The following is a 27618-nucleotide window of genomic DNA, read 5'->3' on the forward strand; positions in this document are numbered from 1 at the left end:
AGTTTTAGCAAAGCAAAAAAACTCTCGCCCTACAAAGTCTCTGATGAGTTTATACTCTGTCCAGCCGTGTGACCCTACTAGGCCACCATACACGGTGTCCATTGTCATTCACTAGGTCTCTATGGTTATAGCCATAGCCAGGGGTGGGTGTGGCCAGTCGGGGGCTGCTGATCCACAGAGCCCAGCCTAGATCCAAGATGGCGGCAGGCGGCGGCGGCAGCAAGCTGTGTACGGCGGACAGGCGCAGAGGGGGATGGGTTGGGGGGAGGGGCGGCGAATACGGCGGTGTAGGAGTCACTAGCGGGGGCGGGGGATCCACATGTACCAAGCCTCAAAACACCAATGACATCACACACACACTCTCTCTCAGACACGGAGATTCAGTGACACACTCACTCACTCTTTAAACTACACACACGGTCTCTGGCTCTCAAACATGTAGTCACAGTCAGTCACACACACACACACACACACAGTCTCTCTCAGACACACATCAGCACGACAGAGAGAGACTGACAGCCCTGTCACTGTAGGTGCTGCATGGTGAGAGACAGGACAAGTCACTGGAAGTCTGGTAGAAGACATCACAGCGTGAGCAGTGACCCCCAAAAGAAGCCCCCCGGGCAATGTCAACGCAGGTGAGGGGAGCTACAGAGGGGGGGTGGGGTGGTGATGGCGGACGAGGAGGGGGGAGGGGTGTTTCGGTCAAGGCACAGTCAGAGAGGGGGACAGTGCTGTTTCATTACCTTGGTGGAGAAGATTGAGTTCCCACTTCCCATTTGCCTGCGCGACGTTTATTGTCTTCCCCCTCTCACCTCACACCTGCTGGGTGGTGTCTGGGCGGCCGGTACCTATTTCAGTTGGAATAGTAGGTCAGTATGTACGGGCTTTGGACAGAGAGCAGAGTGACATGCACATCTAACACAGCAGAGACAGACACATGGTGTTGGTGGTGAGGTTGTTGGGTAGGAGCAGACACACAGCACCCCCCCCCCCCCCACAGTCATTCTATCTGTGTGCCTCTCCCCAGGTCTCTGATGTTTGTGTTTGTCCACCCATTGTTAAAACAAGGAGTCATCTGCAAGCAAGTATTGCGCGCCACTCTACTCAACATTGACTCTGCAATTAAAATGGCATGAAATCGACACTAGTTTGGCACGAAGTAGAAATCAAAAAGATCAGAGGTGACGAAGCTGTTTTCAGACATGAGCGCATGGTAACAGCAGGGTAACACAGTAGCTGCCTTGTTGATGTACCTGCCAGGGCTATTGTCCCAGGTCTCTTTCCTCCTGAAGTATACACTTGTTCACAACTTCCCACATATGTTAAAGACATAGGATTAGCAGAGACATGGCCTAGAACCCTCAAACTTAACTCTGGATGTCAAAGCCTGATTTAGACCTGGGACACCAGGCGGGTGCAATTAATGATCAGGTAGAATAGAACACAAGCAGGATCTGGACCTCGTAGGGTCAGAGTTGAATACACCTGGCCTAGGAGTTGGCACCATAAAAACATCCTAATTCCAGTCATTTCCTCTCGCAACAGTAAAGGGATGTGAACAAGTGCACAGTTGAGGAGAAAATATATATTATTGGCACGCACCCAGGGTCTGTCTGACTGCGCTATAGGCCTAGAGTTTGGGTGAGGCTGGAGAGAGGAGCGCTGACCCCAGACCAGACTTACCCCATCCACGAGGCAGACTAGGGAGGGGGGGGGGGGGGGCACACACAGACGCTACTCCTCCTTGTCTCTGCCACCCTGGTCCCCAGTCATATGGGTGTGGTCATTACAACAAGGAAGGAGAGACGGGAAAAAACAAGAACGGGGAAATACATCCGAAACGCAGTTTTTTCTTTTCCTCACAGTAGTCAGAAACATTCTTTATTTTTTAAATGCTGGGTATGTGTAGTATACATATTAAAAAGCATGCCTTTTTCCTTTTTGTTAAAAAAAAAGAAATATTTTAAATAGTTCTAAAAATACGGTCAGAAACAAGGCAAGCAACAAGCATAACAAGAAAGGGTGTTTTTTTTCCTGATCGTCGAGATCCCACAGACAAAACTTGGTGTGTGTGTGTGTGTGACAGAGAGATTATATGCAAGATAAAATAGTAAATCACTAAAATCACAGGGAGAAGAGGAAGGACACAGGGGGTTACGGGGGTAGTGAGTCGTCTTACAGCGGGGTGCAAGGATACGTCGGAACAGGGAGACTGAAAGATACTGCTCCATCTCTCATCACCATATCATCATCGGTGTGAAGGTTACCGCACCACATTATCCTAACCCCTTTCCCTCCATCGCAGATTAAAGAGACTGACATGTAAGGGGGAAAAAAGCCCTTTAAAAAGGAGTTCTTCCCTCCGCTATACGCACTTCAAACAAAGCTTAGGCACAACGTTAAAGGGAAATTCCCACCCAAAAACAACATTTTGGTGTTTGTTTCATTAGTCCGCTGTTGACATAGCCCCAAAATGTTTTGCTTGTCAGCAATCGAGATATGTAACTTTCAAAACGCCGCATCATATGATGCTAAATGGATCATACAGGGATGACCTGTATTTTGAAAGTTACATATCGTTGAAAATGGATTCATGAAACAAACACCAAAATATAGTTTTTGGGTGGAGTTTTCCTTTAAACCTCATTGAAACTCATGATTCTCTAGCAAGTCTAAAAAGTTAACTTACTTATAAATCCATAAAATAATTCATACTTGATCTGAGGGGTTAGAATGTACTCTTCATCGACCCGACAACCAAAAAAACTAAGCTCAAATATTTAATACTTTAAAAGGCCTCTCAAGATGCACTGATGCAGTAAGACTCTAGTAGTACAGTACATAGAAAACGTTGTCCCTAAAACGTGTCATTCTTCTCCAAACTATTGACCAGGGATGGGGTCAATTCCATTTTAAATTAAGCTGAATTTGATTAAAATGGACCCCCAACCATGCAACTGACACTGGCTGATAAACTGTATGGATAGAAGGCAGACCATTCATATTCTAACCAGCTAACCTCAGTGCTCTCATTGTCAGAGGTAGGTATAGAGAGACTGAATGTTAAACTCTCTACTGTTCCCGTGGTGATCCCAGCATCTCATTTGGTTTACCCAGGCTAAGGTATAGACAGAGTAAATACGGGCAGAAATGCAGCAGTGTCTTTCAGTGTTGGGGTTACAGCGGTGTGAGGGAAGGAGGGGGTTGGAGAGGTAGAGGGTAGTTTCATATAGTACAGTGTGCCTATGTTCCTCGAATCTCCCCGGGGTGAGCTCATGAGGGAACAAGGCAGCACGTGTGGGAGTGTGTGTATTACATCGTAACAACAGAAAGCCAACGTCACTCTCCCACTCCCACACACACTCGCACCACAGTCCCGACGCGTACAAGACACACAGACCCCTCCAACCCTGGAGCTACGCAACACACCACAGCGCAGACTGTACAAGAATCGGTTGTGATATTTTTGACCTCATCTCTATGTTGAAGGCATTGACTGTCTGCTACTGGCACCTGTCTACCATTGAGAGTCAATAGCTAAACATTGTGTGGTGTCAGAATGTCTTCCTTCTCTAACTGCACTGTTAGTGTGGTACCAGGACCAAGTTGGGGTTGGGTTTTTACTGTAGTCAAAGGACAACTCCTAAACTCCAAACACACTCTCACACACACAAATCCCCACCGCCACAGTACACACACATATACCCACACACACAGATATACACAGACACACACAGCCGCTGAGAGTGAGGAGGGGTACGAGGGTGGTATACAGTGGTAGGCGGGGGGGAAACAGAGGAGGGGTACGAGGGAGGTGACTATCTGAAGGGGGGCTCAGGCGTGTGAAGGGAGAGTTCGGGGGCTCGGCGGAGGACGGCCTCCTTGCGGTTCGGTGGCGGCGGCAGCGGCGGCTCATACACTCTGGGCGCTGCCACCATGGCGGCGGCCACGGCGGAGGCGGGCACCACTGGCCTGAGGGCGGCGTCCAGCGCCGTGACGTGGGCCGGTTGGCCGTGGTGGTGGGCGTGGCCCGCCATGGCGTGGGCAGGGATGGAAGCCATGGCGTGGTGGTTGGGAGGCGGGTAGGCGTACTGGAGCTGTTGGAGTTGCTGGTACTGTTGGAGTTGCTGGTACTGCTGGAGTTGCTGGTACTGCTGGTACTGCTGGTAGTACTCTGCATAGTACCTGGGGGAGAGAGGGAATGAGAAGGAGAGAAGGGGGAGGGAGAAGGAGAAATCGAGTGAGACGGGAAGAGCGAGAGAGAAAAGGGTAGGGAGACAGACAGACAAGAGGGTTTGGGATTATCTACTAGGGATTGTATATTACAGTCTTTTACACACAAAAATTTGAGTGGGGGTACAGAGAGCCCTTCGGGGGGCGGTAGGTAGGGTAGGTAGCATACTGTAGCTGCTGGAGCTGCTGGTGCTGTTGGTGCTGCTGGTGGTAGTACTCAGCATACTGTTGGTACTGCTCTCTAAAATACACACGGAGGGAGGGGGAAAGATAGAGCAATTTAGATCATCTACCAGTAGGGAATTGTAGTCTTTTAACACCAAGGCATTGACTAGTAGGAAACTGTAGTCTTTTTACACAAACAGCCTTTCAGAAAGAGCGTTTTTACATAATCTACTAGGGAATTGTAGTCTTTGCACACAAAGAACAGGCTTTCAGGAAATGTACATGGGGTTAAGAGTCTCTGATGGCATTGAAAGATAATGTCTTGAGCAATTCAGTTCCAGGAAGTATGTCCACTACCACTCCTGAAGTCTGAACATCAGACAGAGGGTCACGTAGTGAAAAGGAGGAGAGGGTGTAGTGCATTGGAGAGGGTCAGAGAGGATTCAATAAGGTTAAAAGCTCCTAAAACCATTGGGGTGAACCCTAACCTCCACTGAAGTCAAAGTTCCACTTAGTCTTCCATTTGCGTCAGTGCAAGGCTAAGCCGAAATTGGACTTAAAGTGGACTTTCTTGACTTAAAGAAGTTTTGACTGGAAATTAGGATTCTCCTAATTACTGTAAGTGCTGGAGCTGCTGGTACTGCTGGTGGTTGTATTCAGCGTACTGTTGGCACTGCTCTCTAAGATCCACACGGAGGGAGGAAGGGAGGGAGAAAGGGAGGGGGACAGATAGAGCATTTAGATCATCTACCAGTAGGGAATTGTAGTCTTTTCACACAAACAGGCTTTCAGAAAATGTACAGGGGGTCAAGCAAGTCTTTGATGGAAATTAAGGATAATGTACTGAGCAATTCAGTTCCAATAAGTATGTCCACTACCACTCCTGAAGTCTGAACACTGAGGAAGGTTTGTAGTGAGACAGGGTAATGTAGTGAGAAGATAGTGTGTAGGGTGTAGTGCATTGGGGAGGGTAGAAGAGGCTTCAATAAAGAGATTAGGGTTAAGGGCTCCTAAAAGCATTGGGGTGAATAATAACTTCTACTTTAGTCCAGCACTGATGATGTCAATGGGAGACTAAGTCAAAATTCTACTTAGTGGACTTTCTTAACTTGTAATTAGCTGTAAAGTGAACTAAATCGTGAAGGGTCAAAGAGGGTTGGATAAGAAGAGAAGTGGTAGTACCTAGCCATGGGGTCCTCTCCAGCCTCCGCTGCTTCCTCTGCAGCTCGCCCGGCGGGGGTGGGGAGCAGCGGCCGGCGCTGCTTGGGGGCTCTCTGGTACATGAAGGGCTTCATGACGGGATCGGGCAGCAGGGACCCCGCAGAGCGCCTCAAGGGACTCCGGTCCCGCTCTCCAGACTTTGCCGCTTGTGCCGCAGCCACTGCCGCCGCGTTCTGCTGCTCGGCCAGAACCTGCTGTCCCTGGGCGAAGTAGTGCTGAACCCTCGCCGCTTCAAAGATGGCCGCCGACGGGTCTGCCGATGCGCTCATGGCGGCACCCATCCCCAAGTGGCCGTAGGCATGCTGGGCGCCCCCATAGAGCGCCGGCGCCATGGCGTAGGCCTGGTTGACTGCCGCGGCGGCCGCAGGCATCTCTACGCCAGGTGCAGCCAGGTAGATGGCCCCCGGATGGTGGTGGTTAGCCATGGCATGCGCGTAAACTGGTGTGGAGTAGGCGGCGGCAGCGGATGCTGCAGCGGGGCTGGCGGCAATCTGACTGAGCTGACCGTAGAGAGCGGCGTGGCTGGGGTTCATGGAGCTGGCGTACACCTGCGTGGCGCCCGCCTGCGTCAACGCTGCCGCCTGATTGGCTGCCTGGACCCCATAGAGCTGATTGGCCACGTTAGCGCCGTAGACCTGCGTCGCCAGGGCACCATACACCGCCTGGTTGACGGGGTTGCCTTCCGCCCGCGTGCCGGTGGTGAGGCCCGTCAACGCCGCGTAGGTGGGGTCAAAGGTCGAGGTGTTGTAGACAGAGTTGTGGACGCTTTGCTGGACCTGGAGGGGCAGGCCGGCTGCGGCGGCGGCAGCTGCAGCTAACACAGCTGCCTGGCTCTGGTACTGTTCCAGAGAGGACTTCCCTACAGGGCACTCCCCGGCATAGTGGCCCTGCTTCCCACAGCTCACACAGGGGATCTTCCCCGTCGGGGTCTGCTTGGAGGGCTGCACCTGTATAGAGACGGACATCATTTGTTAGCGAGCTTCAGGAACTGTCTTTACTAAGAGACAACCAGATCTAGCCTACAACTCAGAGCATTATAGGCACTGTAGTGGTTCTCAAACCTCTCCTCGGGGACCCCAGACATTTCGCAATTTTGTTGCAGTCCTAAACTAATTCACCTAGTCAAGGGCTTGATGATTAGTTGACAAGTGGAATCAGGTGTCCTAGCTGTGGAATAATTCAAATACATGGAATGGCTGGGGATCTGCGAGGAGAGGTTTGAGAACCACTGCGGTTGTACACCATGCTAAACCTTCAGGAACGCCTTCACCATCATAGAACTGGATATACAAGACAGGGCAGTATGGGTAATGTAGTACACAAAAATAGAATCACTAGAACAGGCATCACCCCTCAGACCACAGCAATTTGGCTGCACCCTCATGGGTACACTCAAAATGGTCACCGATCCTCATTTAACAATGCCAATTGACTTGAATGGAGGAGTGGGGGGGTGCCAGTCAAGGGATTCTATCTCCATGTCAGTGCATCGTGCTACAGCACCTTGGAGAGTTCCACGGAGAGCGGGCGTCCCTTGAAGGAGGTGCCGTGGAGGGCCTCGATGGCCTGAAGAGCCTCCTCCTTGTTCTCCATGTGCACGAAGGCGTAGCCTGCAGAAGAGGAGAGCCTGGCTGTCATTGAGCACAGGGACACCAGTTAGAACCACACCGGGCATGCCACACACACACACATCTTACCGCTCTATACACACACGATTCTTACTGATCTATACAACTACACACAAACCTTACCTGATTGTCAAGTTGCACAATGAAAAAGCCCCAAACAACTTAGAGTACCTTGGATCTTTACACTTTCAGCTAGCCATCACCGGTATGCAGTGCAATGACATAGGTGACGGTACTCATTTTGGGTGCTGGTACCCGTCATATATGAAAGCCAATGGCCTGTTCTATAAGAGGTGCAGCACTCCAGAGGTAGAGAATTAGGTGTCTGTACTCCATACTAGACGACACCGCCCGGCCTACTTCAAGCACCGGTACGCCATAATGTACTGTAAGTTCCAGGGTGAGATTCCCTCTAGGTACAGATCTAGGATCAGTTTCCCTTCCCCCAAACCTAACCATTAAAACACACACATATGTTTTATTGTCACATTCACCAGATTGGTGGAGTGAAATGTGTTGTTTTACAGGGTCAGCCAAATTAGTGTTAAGTGTCTTGCTCAAGGAGACAGACTCTTCACCTTGTCGGCTTGAGTATATACAAACCAGCGACCTTTCGGTTACGGGCCCAACGATCTGACCACTAGGCTAGTAGTGGGGGAAATGCAAACTGATCCAAGATCAACATCTAGGGTCAACTTCACCCTTCGCCATACTGAGCAATCTCTCCCTTCACCCTTATGAGTACCATTATAATAACGTTATTATTTTGGTGGGTGCTTATATTTGTCCTATTTCACACATGTACAAGTGTGTATTACATACATGTGTGAAGTGGAAATGTGTTCATTGCATATCCCAAATCCCCCTGAGACACCCTCGTAGGGATACTCCCTTCTCGTGGAGTACCCCTCAATGAGAAGGGGCGTGGCTCACCTTTGACTTTGTCGCACTCCAGCACTTTACCAAAGGTCTGGAAGAGCTCCTGGAGGTCCTCGGTGGTGCACATGCCCGACAGGTTCCCCACAAACACCTTGGTGGAGTGGAGCGGTCTGCCCCGGGACTCCTCCACCACCAGGTTCCTCCCCCGGAACTCCCTGCCGTTCAGCTCCCTGATGGCCCGCTCCGCAGCACCCTCACCCTGGGAGTAGATTTGATTAGAAAACAAAGTAAATGTCAAAATAATAAGACATTCATATAGATGAGGAGACTTTAAAGTGAGGAAAACTCAATGAGGAAATACATTTTCTACCATATCAACTCAATGTAGCCTATGTACACACAAAAACAATCACCATTTAAAAATGACAAACACACAGTTCTGTAGTGCACTCACCACCGGGGATTTAAAAGAATAGGATCGGTTGGTGTAAACATTGGCTGGAAGGCGTTTAGATCATTGTTATATCCATGACGAAGAGTGTGCAAGTGTACACTTTAGAAGAACTGAAGAGAATTGGGACTTAGACCTTAGTCCTCCCTATGGGATATCTATAGCCTACCTGTAGGTGTACGAAGGCGAACTGTCGGAGGACGCTGCAACTGACCACCTGGCCGTACGCCTCAAAGATGGCCGACAGCTCCTCCTGGGTGGTGTCTAGAGCCAGGTTGCCCACGAAGAGCTTCACCGTGTTGCTCTTGTCCATAGTGGAGCTGTGGTGGGACATGCACAGATACGGGCAGACACAGACAGATACAGGCAGACAGGGGACACAAGGGAGAGAGAGAGAGACAAGTGAACATACTGTAAAAAACAAAACATTCTTGTCCACAATGCTGGAAACACCAAAAACCAAACAGTTCAAGAGACACCCATAAGGGAGAAAGCAAGAGCTGACAAAATGAATGACGAGACCACAGGGGAAAAGGAAGTATGTGTCAAGAAAATATTTGACAATTGACCACCATGCAGAATAACAACATGGAAGACACCATAGAGTTCTAATATGTAATTATATGGAAGACACCATAGAGTTCTAATATGTAATTATATGGAAGACACCATAGAGTTCTAATATGTAATTATATGGAAGACACCATAGAGTTCTAATATGTAATTATATGGAAGACACCATAGATTTCTAATATGTAATTATATGGAAGACACCATGGAGTTCTAATATGTAATTATATGGAAGACACCATAGAGTTCTAATATGTAATTATAAGGAAGACACCATAGATTTCTAATATGTAATTAAATGGAAGACACCATAGATTTCTAATATGTAATTATATGGAAGACACCATGGAGTTCTATTATGTAATTATATGGAAGACACCATAGATTTCTAATATGTAATTATAAGGAAGACACCATTGACACTTGGTTATGTAGCCTTACTAGCCTATGCTATAATCATGCAACATGTTGAACTCTGACCTTACTTCTTTCAGGTCAAGAAGCACTAGGCTACCCTGCAGGTTTATCACAACAGTTTAGGGCCAGTTGCTATGCTAGCTGTAAATCGAAAAGCACAAAAATGTACTTTTCTGTGCCAAGCACATGTATAGAATACTGGAAATGCTCTACATGGTAGCCTTTCCGCTGAGATCAGATCAATGTTCAAGTTGTATTAGTCATGGTACATGGTATACACCGTCCAACGAAAAGCTTATATTTCCATCACTAAACCGACTTCAGTTGAGGCATCACTGGAGCGGGGAAAACTATTTATCTCTAATGGCGCAGCACGAGACAAAGTTTAAAAAATTAAAAATTACAAAAATGCTTGAACCATCGGGCAGTGTTGCCATGTTCACGATTGAATTCCGGTAAATTGGGCTACTTTGAAAACGATGAACTGGACGACATATACAACGATATAGCACAGGGTGCCTTCATCCGTTCAAAGGCCAAATGGATTGAGAAAGGTGGAAAAAACACATCTTATTTCTTTCATTTGGAGAAAAGTAAGCAGACTAGGAATAGTATTTCATCCATTTATGTAAACAACACTATATCTGATGATCTTGAAGTGATTAATAAGGAAATACACTCTTTCTAGAGTACACTGTATCAATCTCATCTTTCGGAAGGCGACTTGGATTCCTTTTTTGATTCTGTTAATAACTCTGTTAACCCTATAGAATAAAAGTTTAAGGAACTCTGTGATTCCGATATAGGTATTACTGAGTTTGACCAAGCCATTAAACAAATTCCTAGGTAAATAGGTAAATAGGTAAATCCCCTGGACCGAATGTCCTGACAGCTGAATTCTATTGAGATTTTTGGCCTGATATTAGAGAGTTATCGCTTTCGGTCTACAAAGAGGTTATTGACAATGCTTTCTTACCTCCTTTGAGACGGGGACAAATAGTTATAATACCCAAACCAAAGAAGGACCATTGGAGAACAATCATGTTGTTGGTAACTGACTATAAGTTACTAGCACACTATTGTTTGTACAGATGGTACCTTCAGGCGTTTGGATATTGCTCCCAAGGATGAACCAGACTTGTAAAGGTCTACAATTGTTTTTCTGGAGGTCTTAGCTGATTTCTTTTGATTTTCCCATTATGTCAAGCAAAATAGGCACTGAGTTTGAAGGTAGGCCTTGAAATACATCCACAAGTACACCTCCAATTGACTCAAATGATGTCAATTAGCCTATCAGAAGCTTTTAAAGCCATGACATCATTTTCGGAAATGTTCCAAGCTGTTTAAAGACAGAGTCAACTTAGTGTATGTAAACTTCTGACACACTGGAATTGTGATACAGTGAATTATAAGTGAAATAATCTGTCTGTAAACAATTGTTGGAAAAATTACTTGTCATGCACAACGTAGATGTCCTAACCGACTTGCCAAAACTATAGTTTGTTAACAAGAAATGTGTGGAGTGCTTGAAAAAGGAGTTTTAATGACTCCAACCTAAGTGTCTGTAAACTTATAGAAATTAAATCTGTCTAATCCTACCTCTATGTGGTATCATATCCCTAACAGTCTGTTTAATACACTCGAACTTGAATTTCAAAATAAATGTGACTTTGACCCTCCAAAATTACCTGTGAAATTGTCTAAGTTACACCAGAAAAAAAAAATTCTGGAAAAGGATATTCAAGAACAATTTCCCCTCCATAAAACAGTGATTTGAATAATAGCACTATTAAAATGAATAGGAACACTGTTATATTATGAGGTTGTTTCCACTTTACCAAGTTTACAAATTACTGACTTGAACCTTTTGGATAAAAAATTAAATGATAAGTGGATACGATTGTCAGTTAATTAAGTATATTTTGTGATTATAATTCAATATATTGCTATGGAAGTGACCAACCCATGCTATGGTCAAAAGCCATGACCTTTTACTTTAATTGTCCAGTTATCCCAACATTTAAAGAATGTTTAAAATATTTTCTCACATCTACCCTGTTAATTACTTATTGCACAAAATGTTACATTTTGACAAAAAAATGCTCCTCTGATTCAGAATCTTTAGAACATGTATTTTTTTCATGCCGCCATTCTAGTAAACTATGGATTGAAATTCATGGATGGTTGTGTATATAGTCTCCAAAATGACCTTTGATGACATTAAACGGCATTATGCTTATCCTTGTAAATTCCGATCATAACTATTTTATTAACATTACTATTCTCTTGGTCAAATATTATATTCACAAAATGTAAATAGGGTGGGAAATGTCAATTTTATTTTTATTGAACTTTTACAATTTTACAAATCCCTCAAACTTGTGAAACTTAAAAAGTAGGAAAAAAATATTAGAAGTCATGTCTCTGGATGTTTGTTAATGTCTCATTGCCTTGTCACATCTCAAATGTCCTTAAGTATTATTTATTTTTATGGTCCCTTGGTGTTTTATTATTTGATTTTATTCACAGGAATGTCCCTGTAATGATGTGTAAAATTGTTATTATTGTTGCAATAAAAATAAAACAATTTGCGGGGAAAATGTATTGGTGCGGGTGGTAGGTTTTTGGTCTACTTCTAAATTGCACCGCGGCCGCTATGGCATTTCTAAAGTTATATATATGTTTCACTGTGACCTGCTTACTGTGTATGTGAATGAATGGTGGAGAGGGGGAGGGCCGGAGGGGTGAGTGTGTGTTGAGGTCGCTGGTTGAAGAGAGTGCTGCAGCAGAGGCAGCTGAGTCACCGCGCGCACGTCGTGATAGTAGCCGCGCGCACGTCGTGATAACTTTTGACCAGTTGTATGTAGGCTATTTAGAATCCTCATTATGGAGACACCCTTTTTCCAACAAAAAAAAAAACATTTTAACGTGCTAGAACTGATACAATGGCGACCACGCATTGGAAAAAGACGTAATGCGCACTAGAGCTCTTTAGATAAATTCGCTCAGAGGTGGCCTAAAGTAAACTGCATTCTGATGTAGACTTTTCTTATGGATAACAGTATCAAGCGAAGGGTTTAACGCATGCTCAGTTCAAGGGTCTGCAGGACTGCGCGAGTGGAAATGGTTATGTAGCTTGTGTAATGGAAAAAGTCCACAATGAAAATTCCATTAATTGTAGAGAATGATTGGCTGCATTTGCATCTATTGACCATCAAGTAGGCTATTAACTTCTATGTCATCTACCATTTAAAATCAAATTGTAAGTGTCACATGCGCCGAATAAAACAGGTGTAGACCTTACCGTGAAATGCTTACATACAAGCCCTTAACCAACAATGCAGTTCAAGAACTAGAGTTTAAAAAATACTATAGTAATACTATATATATATATATAAAAATACAATAAATATATATTGAAATGACGATATCACTGGAGTCATTGCAAATAAATGTGTGCCACTTGTGAAGCCTACCCTGAGCTGGCAACCAGATGTAATAAATTGCCTAGAATTCAGTTTGTTGTTGTAGCCTTGTGATCATGGTCACAGCTCTATTGTAAATGTATCATTCTCCACATTTAATGTCAGTTTCATTGTGGATTTTTACCTGAAATTAGATTTTGGCATATCAGGGGCTATAGGCTACCTGCATCTAGCTCAGCAAACCACAGCAAAGTTGAATTGCAATTATAACCCCTGATTTATTTAACCCCTGAAATAAGTAAATCTTGCAAATAGGCCATTTATAACGGTTTGTAGTCTTAACATCTGGCACATAATAACGGCACAATTGCCAGAAAATAAGATAACATTAACATTTAAAACAAGGACATTCATCCAAGTGTTTCTTGCAGAGATTTCGAATTCCTCTGTCCAACTTTCATCACTCAAACTCTCCTGTCTAATGTATCTATAGTTATGCACATGCTGCAAACTGGATTTATTTACAATTATAAACTGGCTGGTTTGAGCCCTGAATGTTGATTGGTTGAAAGCCATGGTATATCAGATGTGTGTCAGGGGAATGACAAAAACATACTTTTTACTGTTCTAACTAAGTTGGTAACCAGTTTATAATAGCAATAAGGCACCTCAGGGGTTTGTGGTATATGGCCAATATACCACAGCTAAAAGCTATGTCCTAAGAACAGCCCTTAGCTGTGGTATATTGGGCAAATACCACACATTGCTCAATCATAGCAGCCAAAACAAGTTAAATGACGTCCACTTATGGACAATTATCTGGAGTTTAATAAGGGTGATTTATCTTTTCTCTAGCGACATTCTTAAACTGGCAAGAATTATCATTTTGATGGGAAACCGGATTTAGTTTATTAGCCTACGCTGTTAAAAAATATGTCGATATTCCTTCTTAATTCGCTCAATAAGGTTACGGAAAAGGGGTTTTGGGAAAATGTGGCAACTCCTCCCTTGCAACTGAAAAACATTTTTGGGCTAGTTGTCAGGCCTTGTGGGCGGGTTTTCAGAGGTCACTGGCTACAAATTTTAGCTTCACCTGGCAACCCTGCCATTGGGAATCTCCCATGGACGTTACAGATATGCATCAAAAACGTGGTTCGGGTTTACATGACTTTCCAATTCGCTGCTAAGACTGAGAAAACAATTGATAGACGACACGTTTTCTTTAAAATTACCCACATGGACTGGAGAGGATGCTTAGGTTTTGGTTGGTGTGACCGAAACTGAACAAACCTCGCGGCGAAAATGTGAGACGATTTGCCTAAGTAGCTGGAAATGGGGTTTCGATGCCATTGTTGTGTTATCATTAATCCAATCTACAAAAACAGTACACGAACTGTATCGGATGAGTGAGTGGTGGACATATAACAAAACAATGTTACATTGGAAATGTTAGTCACAGCATTTTTCCGCACTGGAACGGATACATTGCACGATAGCGAAAATGTCTTCAATGGAACGACAATACGCTTTCGTGTTTCGTGTCATTGGTTCTTCCGCTGACGATTAAAACCTAATATTTCTACGAATCGTTACTTATTGTTCATCTTTAGTAAATACATCGAATAAAAGAGGTACATACATCTACCATCTTACTTACCTAAGCAGTGCCGTGTTTCAAAATGGTAGCGCCTGCTTCCGTTTTTTTAGAAGGCTTCACCAATGGGGAAGTCAGGGGGTTGGGGGCTGCCACCACCAGAATGCTGATTCTTCACAATCGCCGTATTACATTTTCTAACAGATAGGCTATTATAAAAAATGGCTTTACAGCATGCTTCGATATAACAAGTCAGTCATTCTTCACCATAGTCCAAAGGGCAACTTTTATTGTAAATTTAATTTCAATGAGAAAAGTTGATGAGTAAGTTTCCTGAACTTGAGAAAGATAAACAAAATCACTAACAACACTAGCTACAAAGATTTTGATATAATAAGGATTCAAGTCATGGAAACTGCTCAATTTTAATCATTTAGCAGATGCTTGTATCCAGAATGACCCACAGGAGCAACTAGGGTCAAGCGCCCCACTCAAGGACACATCAGACTCTTCACTTAGTCAGCTTGTGGACCCGAACCATCGACCCCTCAGTTAGTGGTCCAACACTCGGCTACCTGCTGCCCTAAAGTATTTAAAATCGCTTCTCGAATCCCCCAAACTCATTGGAGAAGATCTGAGGTGATCTTCACCTCCAATGCGACTGGAGAAGGTAGAGAGAGGATGCGAGGAATCTGGGAAAGACCAGAGATTCACCCTAGTAGAATGGCATTCTACCAACAGGTAATTGAACCACAAACAGTCACCATCAATCAACACCCAGTTTAAAAACACAATGACACAATGAGCACATCCAGAGATCAAGAGAGATATTTAGACAGTAAAGCTGTTGAGATACATATGAAATTGTAATCAAACAGAATTACAACATTGACTGCTTAACAGTACAAAACTTAACTTAGTCGACAAAAACAGAATAGTTAACATGGAATATTTGGGCTTGGAATCCTGATCTTGCCTATATGGGAGATCACTAAGTATCTAGACACCTATATCATATTATTGTGCTGTCGTTTTTCTTTAGACTTATGACAGGTTTCGATCTCAAAATAATTCTATATGGCAATAATTATTACAGCTGAATAGACAAACATTTGGTTTCGGTTTCTCCTCTTCTTTTCTCCTACCCTCCCTCGCTCTCAGTGCAACTTCAGTCAGTGAGACATTCATGGGTGTATTCAGCGATACGAAACGTTCTGAACGTTGCAGATAGAAATATAATGAATAGTGCTGACACACATATCCATTCTACACAATACATGCATTTTTTTATGTTCTGTAACGTCACATCCTCCTGAACAGACCCCAGGTCACAGGTGAGCAGCAGGTGTCTCTGTAGTGGTCTTGCGGCGACCCGTCCCGGCCAGCGGTCTGTCCCTCTCCTCCCAGAGAGTAACCCCGTCACACGCACAGATCTGCTTGGCGTTCTGGAACAGGCCAGCGGCACGAGCGATGATCCCACAGGCCAGCCTGTACCCAACGAGCAATAGATAGAGAAAGAGGGGGGATAGAGAGTGAGAGAAAAGAAACAAATAGAAAAGATCAGCATTTTTCACTATAAAATGTTTTAATTCAACTTTGGCCTACAGTAAGTCCATCCAAACGCTACCCACGTCTCTCTTCTACCATGAGCTCACCTCTGGCCGGAGTTCCCGGTTAGTTTGGAGAGGGGGTGAGCCCCCCTTCCCAGGTCATCCTCCCCAGCATCCACCACCAGAGACCGACCAATCACGTCCCACACCTGCAGGAAGTGACAGAGGGGTAGGAGTGGCTACTGTCAATGGTTGGTACCGCTGACCAGTGTGCAATTGTGTATTCCCCAAGCTGGTATAACACCATGTACTCAATGCCTCTACTGTAATTAATACCTACCTATGTCACTACCCATGTAAATACATAGGTTTAGACCAAAAGGGGTAGGGGTGTGTGTGTGTTACCTTCAGCTCAGGGTCCTCTAGTCTGAATGAGGCTCGACCATCTGGTCCGGCCACAATATTCCCCAGATCACCTACATGCTAAAAGAAAACACATTTAACTGAATATCACAACTATTACTTATAAAAATAAGGTATTTCTATGTTATTTTTAATACATTTGCTACATTTTCTAAAACCTGTTTTCGCTTTGTCATTATGGGGTATTGTGTGTAGATTGATGAGATGTTTTATTTGTTTAATATATTTAAAAAATAATTCTGTAACATGACAAAATGGGGTCTGAATACTTTCGAATGCATTGTATATCGTCTCTGAGACAGTAAATAGGTACTTCCTGAAAGTATAACATCTCAGAAAGAATGTACCCCAGTTTCACAAGGAACTAAACAGAACTATACAGTATAGCCCTACTCTAGAAGAAGACAAGGGAACTGTACCCTGTCTGGGTCCTGCGGGGCTCCATGTTGTCTCCCATAGGGGTTATAGTGTTCTCCACAGCTGTGCAAACACACAGGCAGAGAAACATGAGTCATCTACTCCCATGATCCTCAGGAGCAAGCAGGTGCAACTGTGACCTTATGGGCTACAGTGCAATCATAAAGCGACTGATCTATTCAAGGGTTATTTTAAAATTGACTGAGGAAAAATTGGAAAATTGTGGGCAAAACAATGCATACAGTACAATGTTTTTTTTTTTTTACATATTAAAAATACCTCTGCACTAATAATGAATATGATTTGCATTTGGGTTGATAATATATCATGTTTCGCACACACACACAAAAAGATCACCTCTGGCAGTCCTGTGTGAGGTCTCCCAACGTGTGGACGTGGAGTCCGTGGGTGCCAGGTTCCAGACCATCAATGGTCCCGTCAATCAGACAGCGCTCCTCGGACAGCTGGAGGAACCGCACCACCCCCTGGACAGGACCAGTACCACCCATCATGGCCACCGCTGCACCCAGGTCTGATACACAGACACAAACATTGCATATACAGTACACACACGCACAGTAGAGTACACATACAGATGCACATATGCTGCCAAATACACTTGTGACAACATCCATGCCAAAACAGTTTTTATCCATCTAGAGTCCTCTATCTAACTCTATGGGCCGTGGCCACATTGGGATTTTGTGTCTGAGTATTTCGGATGGAGCCAATGCTTTTGCAATGGGAGTCATCCATTGCCGGTAGAATGACAACGGAGATTATTGTCCAACCCCCCAAAAAAATCACATATTCAACTCATCTGAAAAAAAAAGTAGAGATGAGTTGTACTTTTTGACAGACAAAAGTGGACAATGATGTACATCATATACAATTTAATCCGTGTTCATGCATCTCAGTGTGCCCGTACCTAATTCTGTTCCTCCGATGCCCTTTAGTACTGCCCTGCGCCCAGTGCTCTCTATGAGATCCTGCACCTCATGGGACGTCAGAGCAGACTCCACCAGAACCTCCTCCTTCCCCACATCTATCTTCACCGACTGCACTCCTGCACACAGAATAACGGGGAGGAGAGAGGGATGTAGAGAGATGGAATGAATGAGGACAAAACAGAAAAAAAGGATGAGAAGCGCAAGAGAGAGAAAGAAGAGATGAGTAGAAAACACGGGACAAATGAGTAAAATAAAAGAGATATGTCACTGACAAATACTGCTGCCATGTGTGTTAAATGCTTTAGATGGCTTTAGGTTGGTACATATATTGGAATGCATGGAGGGGCCCAGTGGTTTCATTCCAGTGTAATGTGTTCACCAAAAGCAAGAGCAGCCCCTGTATCAGCCTACTGAATGGCAATACAATAACAATAGTAAACAACATTCATAATTTGTTCTAATCTGTTACTATTGATATTAAGCCTAGGAGCAATACACAACTAAGTTAATGAGTATTCTGCACACTAGCAAAAGTGTAGTTACTAGCCTACTAAATTAATAACTCATTTGAGTGCTAGAATGGAAAGTTAAAAATGTACCTGGTTTTCCTTCCAGTGCAGCTCTGACTTTCTCTGCACAACTGTCACATGTCATCTGCACTGCAAACTCCAGCTGTGCGTAATAGATAAATAATGATCATTTAACTACCTAGCTAGGTCCTCAAAGTACAGTCAGTATAGCTATCAATCTCTGGATGTAAATTATGCTTTGATAGAGCAAGCCAACATCCCAACTTGGGATGTTGGCTTGGAAGTTTTTGGAACATACGTTTTTGGTTTCCCATAGGTTCTGGAAACAAAGCCATACATTTCCTGACCGGTAAAATGGAATGTTTTTTAAACATTCTGGGAACAGAAATTGAACTTTTAGGTCGCCGGGAGGTTCTGAGAATATTTTACTATGATTCCCATGTTTTCCTGGGAGGTTTTATTAATGTTCTAAGAACAGAAATGATTGGTTATTTGAAGGTAATTAAATAATGTTCTGAGAACATGTTTCAATAAGACTTTTAGTAATAGTGCTGGCTTAGATTGGGATAACTGTTTTGAACTTTAAGCACAAATAGGACACATGTTAATTTGCTTAGACACAGTGTCTATGATATTTGAACCTATGATCTTCTGTTTTCTATCCATGGAATTAGTCCACTGACCCACCAGGATGGAGCTAGCATGCCATGTTGTTTTTACTCATACAAACCTGTTCATTTTAGTTTATTCAAACAGACCCCATGTGCTGGCTATTGTTACTTTAGTTACTCAACAATGTTGCGTTCAACATCAATTGAACGCAACATCAAATACTCTACCACATATCTACAACACAAAATCCATGTGTACGTGTGTGTTTTTGTGTATTAGAGGTCGACCGATTAATCGGAATGGCTGATTTCAAGTTTTCATAACAATCGGAAATCAGTATTTTTGGACACTGGTTTGGCCAATTTTTTTTTTTTCACCTTTATTTAACTAGGCAAGTCAGTTAAGAACACATTCTTATTTTCAATGACTGCCTAGGAACAGCCTGTTCAGGGGCAGAACGACAGATTTGTACCTTGTCAGCTCTGGGGTTTGAACTTGCAACCTTCCGGTTACTAGTCCATTTTTTGGGGGCTCTAACCACTAGGCTACCCTGCCGCCCCAATCTTGCAACCTTACAGTTAACTAGTCCAACGCTCTAACCACCTGCCTCTCATTACACTCCACGAGGAGCCTGCCTGTTACGCGAATGCAGTAGAAGCCCAGGTAAGTTGCTAGCTAGCATTAAACTTATCTTATAGAAAAAATATATCAATCATAATCACTAGTTAACTACACTTTGTTGGTGATATTACTAGTTTATCTAGCGTGTCCTGCGTTACATATAATCGATGCAACGCAGGGGGATGATTTAACAAAAGCGCATTTGCAAAAAAAGCACAATTGTTGCACGACTGTACCTAACCATAAACACCAATGCCTTTCTTAAAATCAATACACAGAAGTATATATTTTTAAACCTGCATATTTAGCTAAAAGAAATCCAGGTTAGCAGGCAATATTAACCAGGTGAAATTGTGTCACTTCTCTTGCATTCATTGCACGCAGAGTCAGGGTATATGCAACAGTTTTGGCAGCCTGGCTCATTGCGAACTAATTTGCCAGAATTTTACATAATTATGACATAACATTGAAGGTTGTACAATGTAACAGGAATATTTAGACTTAGGGATACCACCCATTAGATAAAATACCGAACGGTTCCGTATTTCACTGAAATACTAAACGTTTTGTTTTCAAAATGATAGTTTCTGGATTCTACCATATTAATGACCAATGTGTGTTATTATGTTAGAATTAAGTCCATGATTTGATATTTGATAGAGCAGTCTGACTGAGCAATGGTAGGCAGCAGCAGGTTCGTAAGCATTCATTCAAACAACACTTTCGTGCGTTTTGCCAGCAGCTCTTCACTGTGCTTCATACATTGCGCTGACTTCAAGCCTATCAACTCCCGAGATTAGGCTGGTGTAACCGATGTGAAATGGCTAGCAAGTTAGCGGGGTGCGTGCTAATAGCGTTTCAAACGTCCCTCGCTCTGAGACTTGGAGTAGTTGTTCCCCTTGCTCTGCATGGGTAACGTTGCTTCGAGGGTGGCTGTTGTCGTTGCTCCTCCCTGGGCTCGAACCAGGAACACGAGGAGAGGGACGGAAGCTACACTGGCAATACTAACGTGCCTATAAGAACATCCAATAGTCAAAGGTATATGAAATACAAATTGTATAGAGATAAATAGTCCTATAAATACTACATTAACTACTACCTAAAACATCTTAACTTGGAATATTAAAGTCTCATGTTAAAAGGAACCACCAACTTTCCTATCTTCTCGTGTTCTGAGCAAGGAACTTAAACGTTAGCTTTTTTTTACATGGCACATATTGCACTTTTACTTTCTTCTCCAACACTTTGTTTTTGCATTATTTAAACCAAATTGAACATGTTTAATTATTTATTTGAGGCTAAATAGATTTTTATTGATGTATTATATTAAGTTACAATAAGTGTTCATTCAGTATGGTTGTAATTGTCATTATTACCAATAAATAAATATGTTTTATTTATTTTAATTTTATTATTATAATTTTAAAAAATGTAATTGGCCGATTAATCGGTATCGGCTTTTTTTGGTCCTCCAATAATCGGTAGTCGACCTCTAGTGTGTATATAAAGTGTGCACGTTATTGTGTGTTTGTATGCATGTGTCTGTGCCTGTTTGTGTTGCTTCACAGTCCCCGCTGTTCCATAAGGTGTATTGTTATGTGTTAAAAAAAATATATGTTACTGCTTGCATCAGTTTCTTGATGTGGAATAGAGTTCCATGTAGTCATGGCTGTATGTAGTACTGTGCACCTCCCATAGTCTGCTCTGGACTTGAGGACTGATGAGACCTCTGGCGGCATGTCTTGTGGGATATGCATGGGTGTCTGAGCTGTGTACCAGTAGTTCAAACAGATAGCTCAGTAGATTCAACACCTCTCACAAATACAAGTAGTGATGAAGTCAATCTCTCCTCCACTTTGAGCCAGGAGAGATTGACATGCATATTATTAAATGTAGATTAAGGGCCAGCCATGCAGCCCTGTTTTGAGATAATTGCAACTTTCCTAAATCCCTCTGTGGCACCTGACCACACGACTAAATAGTAGTCCAGGTGGGGTGGGTAGAATTGGTGGAATGTTCCAACGGGAATCTGTTCCAAAGACTTCGTAAAGTACAAGGATGCCAACAGACAACGCATACAAAGTGGCATGATCAATTCACCGAGTTAACTAGCTGCCGAATAGTCATCAACTCACCACGTAGTTTATTCTTAATGTTTGTCCACAGGCTACCAGAGTGAGGACAGACATTTTTCGGAATTAACGTGGTGAGTGAAAAACGTAAATAAATTGCACACTCCCTACCCGGTATCTTTATCTGCCGCTATACAACTTTGTATGCGTTGTTTGTTGGCAAACTTATTTACGAAGTTTTTCGAAGATTATTTACGAAGATTCCTGTTGGAACGTTCCACAAATTATACTCACCCGTCGTCTACATGCGACAACTAGGGCCTATAGGAACTGCCTTGTTGATAATGCTGTTAAGAAGGCAGAGCAACGCTTTATTATGCGTCAATATACTTTGACCATGACAGTTTACAATCCAGGGTTACTCCAAGCAGTTTAGTCACCTCAACTTGCTCAATTTCTACATGATTCATTGCAAGATTTAGTTGAGGTTTAGTGAATGATTTGTCCCAAATAAAATTATTTTAATCACGATACATTTTAATACTAATGATTGATAGCTAGCTACTGTATTACAGTCAATATCCGGTTGTTGTGTAAGCAGTCTTACTAAATAAGCGCTTGTTAACGTTCAGTGTTGACAAGTGTTTTCAATAAGACAAAGAAAGCAACATGCACAACTTGTCGTTTCAAGAAAGAATATTAACAGGTTCAAACCTTCGTAGTTCTGTCTGTATCCATTTTTGTGCAGCACGCCGTTGTCTGACCTATGATAACAGAATTTACTAGGAAACGTCTTACTTTCCCCCAAACAGGCACTAACCGGGAGAAGGTAGCCGCCATCTTTATGAGGTCGGTAAAACTGTATTTAGAACGTCATCGCCACCTATTGTCAACTGTCAGTCACTGAGTAGATTTGGTGTTCACTTTTTACGAAAGAACGGGACAACTTCAAGTAAATGTATGAGAGGGGAGTTGACTCACTGAAAATGGGGATCTATCCCAAATGGCACCCTATTCCCTATATACTGTAAATATAGTGCAATAATTCATATTTTAAAAGCCTTTCTGTCTACATCTGATGTTTACATTTACATTTTGATTATTTATCAGATAGATGCTCATGTCAAGAGTTCATTCAACTAAGGTAGGTAAGAAGATTGCTGATTTCAATGTTTTACTGCTAACCTACAAAGCATTACATGGGCTTGCTCCTACCTATCTCTCTGATTTGGTCCTGCCGTAAAACACAGGCCTCCTAATCCTAATTGTCCCTAGAATTTCTAAGCAAACAGCTGGAGGCAGGGCTTTCTCCTATAGAGCTCCATTTTTATGGAATGGTCTGCCTACCCATGTGAGAGACACAAACTCGGTCTCAACCTTTAAGTCTTTACCGAAGACTCATCTCTTCAGTGGGTCATATGATTGAGTGTAGTCTGGCCCAGGAGTGAGAAGGTGAACGGAAAGGCTCTGGAGCAACGAACCGCCCTTGCTGTCTCTGCCTGGCCAGTTCCCCTCTTTCCACTGGGATTCTCTGCCTCAGACCCTATTACAGGGGCTGAGTCACTGGCTTACTGGTGCTCTTTCATGTCCCTAGGAGGGGTGCATTACTTGAGTGGGTTGAGTCACTGATGTGATCTTCCTGTCTGGGTTGGCGCCCCCCCCCCTTGGGTTGTGCCGTGGCGGAGAACTTTGTGGGCTATACTCGGCCTTGTCTCAGGATGGTAAGTTGGTGGTTGAAGATATCCCTCTAGTGGTGTGGGGGCTGTGCTTTGGCAAAGTGGGTGGGGTTATATCCTTCCTGTTTGGCCCTGTCCGGGGGTATCATCGGATGGCGCCACAGTGTCTCCTGACCCCTCCTGTCTCAGCCTCCAGTATTTCTGCTGCAGTAGTTTATGTGTCAGGGGGCTATGGTCAGTTTGTTATACCTGGAGTTCTTCTCCTGTCTTATCCGGTGTCCTGTGTGAATTTAAGTATGCTCTCTCTAATTCTTTCTTTCTTTCTCTCTCTCGGAGGACCTGAGCCCTAGGACCATGCCTCAGGACTACCTGGCATGATGACTCCTTGCTGTCCCCAGTCCACCTGGCTGTGCTGCTGCTCCAATTTCAACTGTTCTGCCTGTGATTATTATTTTTTGACCATGCTGGTCATTTATGAACAATTGAACATCTTGGCCATGTTCTGTTATAATCTCCACCCGGCACAGCCAGAAGAGGACTGGCCACCCCTCATAGCCTGGTTCCTCTCTAGGTTTCTTCCTAGGTTTTGGCCTTTCTAGGGAGTTTTTCCTAGCCACCGTGCTTCTACACCTGCATTGCTTGCTGTTTGGGGTTTTAGGCTGGGTTTCTGTACAGCACTTTGAGATATCAGCTGATGTACGAAGGGCTATATAAATAAATTTGATTTGATTTTGAATTGATTTGAAGACAACCCCATCACAGTCATTTCAAGTAAAAACTTTCCTTAATAGAGGAGCTATATCAGCTAAATTTGTGCTAGTTTTTTTGTGGGGTTGCTACGGATTCAACTAATGTTTAACCAATGTTATGTTGAAATTATATGACATTCTCTCTCTATGGACATGTATGCTAGCCTACAGAGCTCTCCCTCGCCCTCCATTTGGTAAATCCGACCACAACTCTATCCTTCTGATTCCATTTTACAAGCAAAAATTAAAGCAGGAAGCACCAGCGACTCGGTCTATAAAAAAATTGTCAGATGAAGCAGATGCTAAACTAGAGGACTGCTTTGCTATCACAGACTGGAACATGTTCCAGGATTCTTCCGATGACATTGAGGAATACACCACATCAGTCACTGGCTTTGTCAATAAGTGCATTGAGGATGTCGTCCCCACAGTGACTGTACGTACATACCCCAACCAGAAGCCATGGATTACAGGCAACATTCACACTGAGCTAAAGGGTAGAGCTGCCGCTTTCAAGGTGAGGGACTCTACAAGAAATCCTTTACAAGACTTTACAAGAAATCCTGCTATGCTCTGCGACGAACCATCAAACAGGCATAGCGTCAATACAGGGCTAAGATTGAATCATACTACACCGGCTCCGAAGCTCGTCGGATGTGGCAGGGCTTGCAAACTATTACAGACCAGAAAGGGAAGCACAGCCACAAGCTGTCTAGTGACACGAGCCTACCAGACGAGCTAAATCACTTCTATGTTCGCTTCGAGGCAAGCAACACTGAGGCATGCATGAGAGCATCAGCTGTTCCGGGCGACTGTGTGATCACGCTCTCCGTAGCCGACGTGAGTAAGACCTTTAAACAGGTCAACATTCACAAGGCTGCGGGGCCAGATGGATAACCAGGACATGTGCTCCGGGCATGTGCTGACCAACTGGCAGGTGTCTTCACTGACATTTTCAACATGTCCCTGACTGAGTCTGTAATACCAACATGCTTCAAGCAGACCACCATAGTCCCTGTGCCCAAGAACACAAAGGCAACCTGCCTAAATGACTACAGACCCGTGGCACTCACGTCCGTAGCCATGAAGTGCTTTGAAAGGTTGGTAATGGCTCACATCAACACCATTATCCCAGAAACCCTAGACCCACTCCAATTTGCATAACGCCCAAACAGATCCACAGATGATGCAATCTCTATTGCACTCCACACTGCCCTTTCCCACCTAGACAAAAGGAACACCTATGTGAGAATGCTATTCATTGACTACAGCTCAGCATTCAACACCATAATACCCTCAAAGCTCATCACTAAGCTAAGGAACCTGGGACTAAACACCTCCCTCTGCAACTGGATCCTGGACTTCCTGACAGGCCGACCCAGGTGGTGAGGGTAGGTAGCAACACATCTGCCACCCTGATCCTCAACACTGGAGCTCCTCAGGGGTGCGTGCTCAGTCCCCTCCTGTACTCCCTGTTCACCCACAACTGCATGGCCAGGCACGACTCCAACACCATCATTAAGTTTGCTGACGACACAACAGTGGTAGGCCTGATCACCGACAACGACGAGACAGCCTATAGGGAGGAGGTCAGAGACCTGGCCGGGTGGTGCCAGAATAACAACATATCCCTCACCGTAACCAAGACTAAGGAGATGACTGTGGACTACAGGAAAAGGATCACCGAGCACATCCCCATTCTCATCGACGGGGCTGTAGTGGAGCAGGTTGAGAGCTTCAAATTCCTTGGTGTCCACATCAACAACAAACTAGAATGGTCCAAACACACCAAGACAGTCGTGAAGAGGGCACGACAAAGCCTATTCCCACTCAGGAAACTAAAAAGATTTGGCATGGGTCCTGAGATCCTCAAAAGGTTCTACAGCTGCAACATTGAGAGCATCCTGACCGGGTGCATCACTGCCTGGTACGGCAATTGCTCGCCCTCCGACCGCAAGGCACTTCAGAAGGTACAGTAGGTAGTGCGTACGGCCCAGTACATCACTGGGGCTAAGCTGCCTGCCATCCAGGACCTCTACACCAGGCAGTGTCAGAGTAAGGCCTTTAAAATTGTCAAAGACCCCAGTCACCCCAGTCATAGACTGTTCTCTACTACCGCATGGCAAGTGGTACCAGAGTGCCAAGTCTAGGAAAAAAAGGCTTCTCAACAGTTTTTACCCCCAAGCCATAAGACTCCTGAACAGGTAACCAAATGGTTACCCGGACTATTTGCATTGTGTGCCCCCCCCCTCAACCCCTCTTTTACGCTGCTGCTACTCTCTGTTTATCTTATATAGTCACTTTAACTATACATTCATCATTCATGTACATACTACCTCAATTGGCCCGTCCAACCAGTGCTCCCGCACATTGGCTAACCGGGCTATCTGCATTGTGTCCCACCACCCACCAACCCCTCTTTACGCTACTGCTACTCTCTGTTCATCATATATGCATAGTCACTTTAACCATACCCACATGCACATACTGCCTCAATAAGCCTGACTAACAGGTGTCTGTATAAAGCCTTGCTACTCTTATTTTCAAATGTCTTTTTACTATTGTTTTATTTCTTTACTTACCTACACACACACACACATACTTTTTTTTCTCCGCACTATTGGTTAGAGCCTGAAAGTAAGCATTTCATTGTTGTATTCGGCGCCCGTGACAAATAAACGTTGATTTGATTTGAAATGTTTATCAAAAAGTTTCTGTAAAACCCAGATAGTTATAAACTGGTTAAATCAACCACACCATTTCAACAACAAAAAAATCCAATGTGATGACGTTGAATCAACGTGGAAATCTGATTGGATTTGGAAAAAATCATAATCATAAACGTACATTTTGTGAATTTTCACCCAACTTTTAACCAAAATCCAATGACATGGTGAAATGTTTTGTTGAGTTCAGGTTTAATACATGTTAGTTGACAACTCAATTAAATGTAAATCAAAACTAGATGTTGAACTGACATCTGTGCCCAGTGGGAAGTAGATAATCTCACAGAAGCGTCAGAGGGGAGTGGGTTTGATGTAGTGTATGTTTGTGTGTGTGTGTGTGTGTGTATTTGTGTGGCTGTGTGTGTATTTGTGTGCATGTGTGGCTGTGTGTGTATTTGTGTGGCTGTGTGTGTATTTGTGTGCATGTGTGGCTGTGTGTGTATGTATTCATGAGGTTGGGTGACAGGTACATCCATTGGTATGAAAAAGGTGATAAAGTTCCGGCCAAGAAACAGTGATTGTTCTTCACTATACTTGGTATTGTAGACCTGTCCTCGGCCAGCTGTCTACTCAACTCCAAGCACCATACAGATCTTGATTAGATCTCTCTTTTGTTGTTGTGAATTGTCCAGCACAGCAGGAAATGCAAACTTGTAGTGTATTTGAGTTTTAAAAAGACTTCTAAAGTTTGTGATTTGCACTTAGA

The 27618-nt window shown here is 43.8% G+C and overlaps 2 protein-coding genes across 5 annotated transcripts; both read right to left on the reverse strand.

Moving 5' to 3' along the window:
* Positions 1-3566: 3566 nt before the first annotated feature.
* LOC139415979 (RNA-binding protein 4-like) lies at positions 3567-14675 on the reverse strand. Of its 4 annotated transcripts, XM_071164190.1 has the most exons (8): positions 14650-14675; positions 8750-8900; positions 8184-8388; positions 7126-7253; positions 5584-6569; positions 5019-5081; positions 4406-4477; positions 3567-4188 (listed from the first exon to the last, which is right to left on the reverse strand). In XM_071164190.1, the coding sequence occupies exons 2-8, from the start codon at positions 8891-8893 to the stop codon at positions 3822-3824; spliced, it is 1965 nt and encodes a 654-aa protein (XP_071020291.1). In that variant the 5' UTR covers positions 8894-8900; positions 14650-14675; the 3' UTR covers positions 3567-3821. The 4 variants fall into 4 exon arrangements, with proteins under 4 accessions (XP_071020291.1, XP_071020292.1, XP_071020290.1 ...); XM_071164191.1 differs by lacking the exon at positions 14650-14675 and having other exon boundaries at positions 7126-7232; positions 8750-9174; XM_071164189.1 differs by lacking the exon at positions 14650-14675 and having other exon boundaries at positions 8750-9174.
* Positions 14676-14853: 178 nt separating this feature from the next.
* LOC139415980 (copper chaperone for superoxide dismutase) lies at positions 14854-22606 on the reverse strand. Its single transcript, XM_071164193.1, has 8 exons — positions 22476-22606; positions 18526-18598; positions 17905-18042; positions 17334-17508; positions 16979-17039; positions 16542-16619; positions 16242-16345; positions 14854-16074 (listed from the first exon to the last, which is right to left on the reverse strand). Exons 1-8 carry the CDS (start codon positions 22599-22601, stop codon positions 15915-15917), a joined length of 915 nt encoding a protein of 304 aa, XP_071020294.1. The 5' UTR covers positions 22602-22606; the 3' UTR covers positions 14854-15914.
* Positions 22607-27618: the final 5012 nt, after the last annotated feature.

The sequence above is a fragment of the Oncorhynchus clarkii genome, chromosome 9, assembly GCF_045791955.1.
Source record: "Oncorhynchus clarkii lewisi isolate Uvic-CL-2024 chromosome 9, UVic_Ocla_1.0, whole genome shotgun sequence".
In the NCBI taxonomy this organism is placed as follows: domain Eukaryota; kingdom Metazoa; phylum Chordata; class Actinopteri; order Salmoniformes; family Salmonidae; genus Oncorhynchus; species Oncorhynchus clarkii.